Source organism: Gopherus flavomarginatus, chromosome 11 (assembly GCF_025201925.1).
Source record: "Gopherus flavomarginatus isolate rGopFla2 chromosome 11, rGopFla2.mat.asm, whole genome shotgun sequence".
NCBI lineage: Eukaryota > Metazoa > Chordata > Testudines > Testudinidae > Gopherus > Gopherus flavomarginatus.
The window spans coordinates 36371800-36381656 of record NC_066627.1 but is presented as its reverse complement, the minus strand read 5'-3'; the positions used below and the strand labels follow the sequence as shown (position 1 = coordinate 36381656).

Here is a 9857-nt window from a genome sequence, read left to right as displayed (position 1 = left end):
GCAGCTGCATCACAAATTTTATCTAAAAAAACATCTCCATGATTACAGCCACCTACTACCCCTTTTCATGTGCATTCAGGACATATTACTACTACTGGTGCTATGGTCAGATTACCGTTGCCATTTACCTTCAGCTACATAGGCTCATAAGAGCTTTCAGGAATTTAAAGCGTTGTCATCAGTTTTTGAGCTAGACAGCGAGTACCCCTTGTTCACATTAGTGAGCCATTATTAACACAAAATCTGATAAGGAGTCTACACACGAGTGAGTCACAGTCTGGTCCCTTGTATATATTTTTGTTGCAGTTTCAAGTGTGCAGTCGCTGTTTAAAAAGAAAAAAGTAGCCACAAGACCATATTATAAATTAACCATTTTATTGAATATCAATAAACTGTATATAATTATATAAAAAGTTTCATCAGTACAAAATTGTGGCACAAAAATATAAATACCAGTGTACCTTTGAAATGTAAACATACTCTGTTATGATTGTGTGAAAACAAATGTACAAAGAAAGATGCATTCACTAGGCACCTGTCAATAACCATAAATAGCTCTTTTGGCACACACCTGTCAATGGCCAGTGCTTTGCACAAGCCACCATTGTATCATCTGACAAGTGCCTGCTATTAGTCACAGTTCTCTTGAAAAGCAGTTGTTAAGAGTCATATTAACAGGTGCTTGAGTGCATAGCTGCTCTGTAAACAGGATTCTTGTTTGAAATGGCTACCAATGCCTTTTATGGACATTGTTAATCTTGTAGGCATTGCAAATTGTCATTGTGTTGGGGGAGAAGCAGCTGCTTGAGAACTAATGTGATACTGTATTATTGCATAGTTACACCTTCTGCAGGCGGCATATACACAATCAAGGAGAAGAAGGGGTTTATGTTTAACACTTCGCTTTTGTCCTTCATTAAAAAAATAAAACAAAAAACTACACACACAACTGTGATATATATTTCAGACCAGCTGTATGTCATGATTCAGGGCGCAATCCTGCAAGGTACTGGGTGACTTCAGCAACCAACAGGCACCTGTTTAGTCTATAGCAACACTCAGACTGATACAATAAGCCTGATCCGGCATCCACTGAATTTAGCTGGAGTGGAGGGAAACTCTTCATGCCTTCATTTTATATAAGGCACAGTCAATCATAGTAGAGGGTCTGATCCTGTGGTGACAGAAGTCAATTAGAGTTTCACCATTGACTTCAATGGAAGAAGGATCAGACCTTTAAATTGCGCCAGAGGTATAAAGATGAAGAGCATGGTAAAAATATCATTTAAGGCCCAAAGCAGCTGGATATACAGGGCTTCATAGACACTGTAATGGCAATAAGAAGGAAACTACCTCCTATAGAAACTAGTAACAATACATGTATTTGCATGTCAGAGTCCTTGGGGTTTAGAACCTTTAGCGAGTTCCAGAGCAGCCCGTTTCTTCATGTTTATGAAGTAGTGACATTCGGGAGAAAGTCCGGGAGCAGGTTTTGCATTGATACTTCTTTACATCTGAATGAGTCTGCAGGTGGGCTCGGAGATTAGAGCGGTCAGCAAAGGCTCTATTGCAGTGTGTACAGGAAAAAGGCTTTTCACCTATAAAACAAAGAGAAGCATTCACAATTAAATAGTGCATCAACACAGAGAATATCAAAGAGTGAGCCATTCAATGGGCAAAGTTTGTTAAAAGCTCTTTGAAAAAATACTGAGCACTTCATTGAGATTTTAAAGGACATTTCTGAATCTCTCTATATAAATGCATGTACATTGGTATGTGTGTGATCCACTTAGACAAAATGCTACACTTAGGAATTCAGTAGTGAAGAGAGCATTCCCAAACAGTTCCACAAGATTGTATGAAAAGTAAAGCCAGGGAAAGGTAAAACCCTCATGATTTCACAAAGTAATTAAGGACACAAATATTTCATGGGAAGGTTTGGTGTCATTGAACCTGACTGCACAGTGAGTATTATTGTGTCACAGCAGGCAGTGCTTGAAAGCAGAGGGCTCTAGAACTGGAGCATAGCTATTTCCTTTTCTGTTCATCCGCCTCCCAGTGCTGAAAAGCAGGGTGAATTCCTGGCAGAAAGGCTGGAGAAAGAAATGTGCCTGCTCAATTCAGAAAGCACAATTAAGTCTTTCTAGTTTCCTTCAAACATCATCTTTAGTACTTTAAGAGGGTGTGAAATCAGCACCAAGCAACAATTAAACTATCCCTGTGGCAAGCACAAAGGATGCTGAGGGAGACGCATTGTAAATGTGATACTTCTTGGATTAAAAGCTAAAAGCTTCAACAGGCTGGCAGCTGCAAGTCTGTTGCTTTGCCTGAGGCACTACAGTAACAGGTGCACGATGCTAACAGCATTGCTACATTAAAGCACCTGCCTACACAGACCATGAGCCTTCAGTGTCCCCTTCTCCCTGCTCAATAGTACCATTAGCCAAACAATGAAAACCAATGAGGTTTGAAATGATGCTTTTGTGTTGGAACTAAGCTTATCCTCCTTGATTCACGAGGGATTCATATGCTTGGGGAATTAAAGGGATGCTGGGTAACAGGCCAGTGTTCACATCAAGGTGGTCTACTCCAGGAGCTAAAAAAGCATGGGGGAAAGGGGCAGGGGAGAAGGAGCATAGGTAAGCGGGTTAGCTGTTTAACAAAAGGGTGAAAACACACCCAAACCACAAAACTGTCACTGAAAGTGCATCTCTGCTCAAGCTTTCAACATTAATTCTCCGTGCGCTCTTTAGAACACCTGGGGCCAGATCCTCAAGGGTGCAAAATGAACCGAATGGAGTTATCCTGATTTTACACCTATTACGAATCTGCCCTGTGATTTTAGCAGAAAGGTATTTAAAGGGCATTTTATAGAGAGAGGTCTCAGGGTTTGGGAAGCCCTTATCTCCCCCAGATAAGATACAAAACTGTTGCTTTGCTTCAGGCTGCAGGCCTGGGGGTTGAGGCAGGAGCAGGAGGAGATAAGGGAGAAACTCCAGAGTCAGCTGTTACCTGTGTGGGTTCTGATGTGGCCCTGCAGGAGCCAGGGCCTGGAGAAAGCCTTGCCGCAGATTTTACACACGCAGGGCAGGGTATGGCTTCGGATGTGCATCTTGAGAGCCCCCAGGCTCACATACTCCTTCTCACAGTACTTGCAGCTAAAAGATTTCCTGGTCTGGGAATCACAGTGCAATTGTTTGTGCTTGGAAAGGCCCGCAAAGGTGGAATAGGACTTGTTGCATTGACTACACTGGAATTTCTCCGCCTCGGTGGCAGAAGAGGCCGGGCTGGGCGGGTCAGAGGTCTTGCCTTCATCCTCCTCGCTGGACAGGGAGGTCAGGTCTAGTGGCTTGGACTCTGGGCTGGGGGAAGCGGCGCATGTCTTGTATTCCGTCTCCGAGGAGAAGAAGTTGGAGAGCAGCCCCGTGTCCCACACAAGCGGGGGGTAGTAGGCCCCCGGGCTCAGGACCTCCGGCTGGGGAATGAGGGACAGGGGGCACTTCTCGTACAGAAAGGGCGACACGATCACTGGAAAGAAGCAGAGCGGGCGGCGGTTAGCCAGTCCCAGGATGCGCAGCCACATTCAGAGCGCAAGGCTGGGGAGGGGCCTGATCCCGGGACCTCTGACTGAACTCTGTGGGGTGGGGGCAGAATCGGGCCCCAGCAGCGCGAACCGCGCAGGGAAAGCGCACAGCGGGGTCCCTCCGCTCCCGTGGGGGCCCAGAGCTCCTGGCCGGCCCACGCTCGGACCGCAGGTGCTGTGCGCAGCGCGCTACTCTGCAGCGCGGCCCTACTAGCGGATCAGCGAGGGCGGCGTGTCTAACGCGGGGCGCAGACTGGGCCAAGGGTTCCCGTGACTCAGGCTGCGAGGCAGGTGCGCTGCCTGTGCACCGCGCCCAGCCAGCCCTCCCGGCGCCAGCACATGGGCAGCCGCCACATGCCGGGCTCCCTCCGGCAGACCCCTGCGCGGACAACGCAGCCCCAGGCCGGTACCAGTCAGGCCGCGCCCCTGGCTCCGCTCACGCCCGCGGTGTTCCCACGTGGGTGGCGCCCTGGACGCAACACGCGCAGCTTCCAGTGCCCGGGGTGCACCACAGTGCGGACAGTGCCCTTTTCCAGCCCCGGACCCCGTCCCCAGCGCCTCCCTGCAGCTCCTGCCCCCTCTGCCCAGCTCCCATTCCAACTCCAGTCCCCGTGCCCAGCTCCCGGCACCCCCGCCAACCCCCAGCGCTTCCCTGGAGCTCCAGTCCCCGTGCCCAGCTCCCTACGCCTCCCTGCAGCTCCTACCCTCGTACCCAATCCCCAGCGCCTCCCGCTCCCGTGCCCCCAGCAGCTCCCGCCCCCGTGTCCAGCTCCTTACGCCTCCCTGTAATTCCTGCCCCCATGCGCAGCCCCCAGCAGCTCCAGTCCCCGTGCCCAACCCCCGGCAGCTCCTGTCCCCGTGGCCAGCCCGCAGCGCCCCCCTGGAGACCCCCCCGGAGACCCCCCCACCTAGTGCCCAGCGCCCCCCTGCAGCCCCCGTGGCGGGGACACTTACCGGTCTGACTCTCCAACTCGCTGTAGTTGGGTTTCTTGCTGACCGAGAAATGCTTCTTCACCAGAAAGGAGCGCGGCATCTTGCGGCCAGGCGCGTCTCCACTTGCTCGATCGCTCACTCGTTCGCTCTCCCGAGCTACCCGGGGCCTTCAAGGGACGCTGGCCCTAAAATCCTCCGCCCCCGCCAGCCAGTCCCCCGGCTGCCGCAACCCACCTCAGCAACCCACCAGCGCGCGGCTGCTAATATGGGCCCGGGAGGGGGCGAGACAGACACGCCCCTTGTCACTTGGCAGCCAATGGCCGGCGGCGGGGTGGGTCTCCGCCGTCCTGGGGGCCAGTGGGTGCAGCCTGTTCTCGCCCAGCCCCAGAGCCCCAGCACGGCCAGAGCTCCCGGAGCCCCAGGGCGCTGGGCCAGGACAAGGTGAGGCTTCCGCCCAGAGACCTGGCCAGCCCGTCTCTGCACGCACTGCAGCCTGCGCGGGCAAACTCATTCCGCTGACCGGCTGCACCGAGTCCCATGGTCCGGGGCTGGCAAGAGCCCCCCCCCCCCCCCCCCGCACGTGTGGGGCACAGAGAAGAGCAACTAGGGCCCCCGAGTTACCGGTCAGAGGCGCCTTTGCAAAGCAGCAAGTGGGAGACGCACAGAGTCAGGCTGACGGTGCCCAAGGAAGCTCCTTTCTGTTGCTGTCAGTTCCACCCTTTAGCACAGATATTCTCCGGTTTCAAGCACCCAGACATGCTCTCCGCCTCTGATCCCTGTGCTGGCTAGGGACACAGTCCAAGCGCTGTCATGGACAGACTTTGGGCGAGTTTCAATCCAGACCGCATTTGAACATCACAGTTGGCTCTTCCCTCCACCAGAAGCAGACCCAAATCCCAGGCCCAGCCCCTACAGCTGGGACCTCTCTCACAGAAAGCACCCAGAGAGGTCCAGCTTTCGCAAATTGCTCCGAAAAAAAGAGTTTCTCTGGGGAGACTTGCGCAAGCTAATATGCTTGTGCTCAGGCCCAGCTGGGTGTTTAGGTCCCCAAAGCAGCACATGTCTTTAAAGAGCTGCTACAGAGGGAGGCATTAGCACAGATTTCAAGACAACTCCTGTCTCTTTGGTGAACTTTGCTTCCTCTCCTAGGCTGCAAGTTCACACGTGTCAACCAGATGCCACCTGCGCCCTCCGCATTCCAGGGACAGCAGGTGCGGGCCTGGGAAGCCCTGGGCAATGTGGGGGTAGGTTGAAGAGGGCTCAGCCCCAGAATAATTTGGGCTGTTGGTACAGATGTCTGTGAGGAGGCCTGGAAGCAAGCTAGGGAGCTGCTAGATTGGTATCTGCACATCATCAAGCACGGGGGAAAAGTGAGACAGGGAAGACACCAAAAAACCAGCTAGACTAGGGAAGTTTACAGGGTGATAGAAATTAAAGTGAAAAGCAATCAGCAAAGAACCTCCTCTCACACATCTTCTATTTCATTGCTCCAGACAACGTTCTGTGCGCCAGGCCCAGTTTAGGACAAGAGCAGACGCCTTGAACTGATTCGATTTTAATTATTGACCTAATTCATAACGCTATTTGCTATTTTTTTTTCAAACAAATACACCACCACGTGGATCAGAGGCTTCCCCGGCTCTTTCCAGATTGGGTCAGCATCGCCCTCTGCAGGCATTTAAGGAAAGCTGTATTCAGATCCGAATAAATCGGGATTTATTCTCCTTGCTACTGGAGGAGACAAGTTTCATGATGTGCTGCTATTTTGAAAGGGTTCAAATTCAAAGGGTTTAAAAATCGGGGTGTGGGGAGAAGAGAGGAATAACCAGTAATAGGGAGACGTTGTTACACAGTTTACACTGCAATCATTTTTTTTAATGCCCCAAACCCATATATCAACGGGACAGCCCTGAATTTAAGAGGCCCGCTCCTCTCTGATTAAACAGTTTCCTATTAAACTAAACCGATTCAAGCAAGTGTTAAACCCATTGAAGTGTGTTGACATGGTCATCTACAGTTGGCGTTTACACTGGTTTAACTAGACTGAGTTTTAATGGATATGGCTAAACCGGTGCAATTTTTCTAGCGTACACATGGCTTGACTAATAACTTCACCCAAATGGTGAGGAGATAGAAACCCCAGCTCTTAGACAACTCTGGGACTGCGCTGCTGGACACGAGAACGCCCCTAGCCACGTCCTACTCTTCGTTTATTAGACTGCTGCATTTAAATACTTTCTTGCGTGGTTTTGAATAGAGGGAGATAAAATGAAAATTTGCAAGGCGGATTATTTAAAGAAAAATCTAGAATAAAATTAGAGGATGCACAAATCACGTTGCTACTATTACCGTAATGATTCACTACTCTTATGGCTGTAGCTGGCAACGCCTTAAAATATAGACAGGAGCAGCAGGGTCCCTCCTCAACCAAACTGACAGCTGTTCCATTGCTTTTAAAAATGTGTGTGTATCCGCAGGCACAACAAACGCGCGCTAAACTGCAGTTCTAACTCAGAATAAACTCCCTTCGAAGACCCCCCCCCTTTAAAAGCAGGACAGAGACTCCCACTGACGTTTCCCATTGATTTCAATGGGATTTGGATCGGGCCCAGATCACTGCCCTTTCAAGTTGGTAACTCCTATTGTGCTGGAGTGAGTCAAAATTGACACAATTAGGAGAAGTTAAAGGAGGTGGAGACAGTTCCATAGGGTCATAAAGTGAGGTGCTATTGACAGAAGGGGGATGATCCAAGAAGGAATTTATAATAAGTGAGTGATTTAGAAAAGTGGCTGCACGTTGTTTCCCGGGGGAAAATTGTAGTTTGTATAAAACGCACCAAGTTTTTTGTCCTAGGAAATCTAAAAATCAAAATACTACAGACAGTTGGCAAGGTGATCTGACTGGCTTAAAGCTAAACACACGAGTGTGAGGATATGCTAGAGGGTGTCAGACACACAGACCAGCATTGCCTGAAGCCAGAGATACAGGTCATCTACTTAAAATATAAGGAAAACTCCATTGTAAAGAAAATCATTTCAGAAATCAAGTTAGCATAATGTAATTGTGAACCTTTAATTAGATCAGCCACGTGTAATCTTGTCAACCCCATACTCCTCTAGCCAACAGAGGATTTGAAAAATGGAATTGCAGCTCAAATGTGCCACTTGTGCTGGGGGTGGAGGGGAGGGCACCCCCCAAATGCTGTACCATATAGTTTTACTAAAGTTCACCCTTTCTTGGAAATAAAAAAGCTCTTTAATGGATCTGGGCAGGTGACTGACTCAACGCCCCCATCAGCGTACACTTTTCTCCCACGTTTAAATACCGACCCACTTCCCCTGAGTTCAGATCCTATCCTCCTGGCTCTCCCCCACACTGAACTCCCAGATGCAAATACCCATGAAGGCAGGAAAATTCTGACCCCTGCTCAGGTGCACCTCTATTGAATTTCAAAGGCATCTCCATTTCACGAGACACAAATCCTGCTTGAGGCAGGCAGCATTGACTATAAGGAAGAGGCAATTATTAACAGGGACCAGTTTAGTAGGCATAGATGTGTCCTCAGACCATTAAGTATTTTAGCTGAAGAAAAACTTGAAAAAAGTGAGTTTAAACCAGAAAACAGCCAGTAAACCCTGCTGATTGTTCCTGATGAATACATTATTTCTAGCTGGCTGTCTAGCTAAGGTATTAGGGGCCTGATAAAAACCAAAGAAAACAAAAACCTGTTGAAGTCAATTGGCGTCTCTCCATGAACTGTAACGATTGATTCAATCAGTGTCTCTAGCCGCAAGATTCAGCTGCCACTGAAGTCAGCAGAGAGGTTCTCATTGACAGCAATGGTGAATGGAACACGTGCTGGGCCAACATTCAGTGTTTCAGTGTTTCTCCCTAATGAGGAATCCTCTAGCCAGCAAAAGGAAAACCTGACTAGTAGCGCAGAGCCACACAACGGCTGAAATGGACGGACAAAATTCCCTTGCTCTGGACTGTACGCGCAGGGGGTCGATTAGGTTGAGATCCAACCCAAACCCGGCCCATGCTGTCCTAATGAGCCCAGAACCGACTAGCGGTGCAGCTAAAACAATCAGCCACGCAACAGTTAGTAGTGTAGACAGGTTACCCTGAGGCACAGCCAACCCTGGCCGATTGAAAGCCAGTTGTAGGTAGTAGCCCTGCCTAGGAGTTCCTTCTGCCATTTTTGGTCGGTTTTAATTTTACGATTGAAATGTCACTGTTGTTGTTTTAAGTTTCTCCCCTTTCTCGTGTACCTGTGAAAAGACTCCCACAAGCAACGGAAGGAACTACTCCAGCAGGGAAACCTGTAAAACTGACAGGGAAAACGCTGTCAAATGCGCTACCCGCAAAACCAGAGGAAGCGATTTCTCCCGCTCCCCGAGGTTGTTGCTTTGCAGGAAGGGTGAGTGTGACTTGTCACAGCAGTAGGCAAAAACTTTCCAGACAGGCAGGTGTTAAATTTAATGGTGTCCCTCCAACGCCCCATGGAGAAGAACTGGGGCAGTTCACACCTCTGGCAGGGCTATTGTCTCACCCTGGCAGCAGACTTCAACCCGGCACCGCTTCGGGGCGCGTTTGGAACGGGAGCTTTGCAACCCGCAGAGTTGGGAATATTCTATACAGGAAAAGTTCAGACCCCCAGTATTTCCCATCTGTAATGAACAAAGCCCTGGAGCGTTCCTGACTTGCAAACGTGCTCACCTTGGCTGCTGTCGGCAAGTTGAAAGATGGACCTAGGTGAGCTGTAGCAGCGGGCAGTCCTTACCCAGGCACCCCGAGGTGGCGATGAGACGCACCTGCTCTGAGCTAATGTGGGCGGTTTGGCTTGGGCTTCTTGCTTTCCTGGCGGTTAATTAGAATCAGGGACCAACCACTGGGGCTGTTCAGAATACACAGCTCTTTACTGGGAGCTGTTTCCTAGTCTCTCAAAATCGATTGGGGTCCCTCTTTCCCCGCCCCATATATGAGTGGTCAGTTACCCCCCCCCCATGCGATGATTATTTGAATAATTCGCCACTGGAGCTTTAATGCAAGTGGATACTGACTTACAGGTGGGGGGGGGGTTATGGGCATACCGCAGATGTTTCAGTTTGCCCCGAGGCATGGGTTAGTTGGAGGGTGGCAAACAGCCAGCTTGCCAAAGGAGGGTGAGAATAGCCCAGTTTCCTAGCACTATAGAGAATAATTAATTTTCACTTTAAAGGGCTCAGCCAAAGTTTTTGCTCCTGCCTCACACTGACCCTCTCAAATTAGTTACATTTCCCCTTTGCTGTAAAACTTGACAGCACAGGTCCAGCCATCTGCTATAAAAGTCTGGAGTTC

General features: G+C 49.8%; 1 protein-coding gene across 1 annotated transcript; it reads right to left on the bottom strand.

Annotated features, from left to right (window-relative positions):
* Positions 1-407: 407 nt before the first annotated feature.
* On the bottom strand, positions 408-4728 carry SNAI1 (snail family transcriptional repressor 1). Its single transcript, XM_050918148.1, has 3 exons — positions 4538-4728; positions 3013-3528; positions 408-1598 (listed from the first exon to the last, which is right to left on the bottom strand). The coding sequence occupies exons 1-3, from the start codon at positions 4614-4616 to the stop codon at positions 1417-1419; spliced, it is 777 nt and encodes a 258-aa protein (XP_050774105.1). The 5' UTR covers positions 4617-4728; the 3' UTR covers positions 408-1416.
* Between the last annotated feature and the right edge of the window lie 5129 nt (positions 4729-9857).

What these genes read in the sequence shown, in the direction of transcription:
- SNAI1 (XM_050918148.1), bottom strand. Translation starts at nt 4,616, where the DNA reads ATGCCGCGCTCCTTTCTGGTGAAGAAGCATTTCTCGGTCAGCAAGAAA. An exon ending in CGAGTTGGAGAGTCAGACCG is followed by an intron (nt 3,529 to 4,537) that starts GTAAGTGTCCCC and finishes GCTTCTTTCCAG; the next exon opens with TGATCGTGTCGCCCTTTCTG. An exon ending in CCACATCAGAACCCACACAG is followed by an intron (nt 1,599 to 3,012) that starts GTAACAGCTGAC and finishes TTTGTTTTATAG; the next exon opens with GTGAAAAGCCTTTTTCCTGT.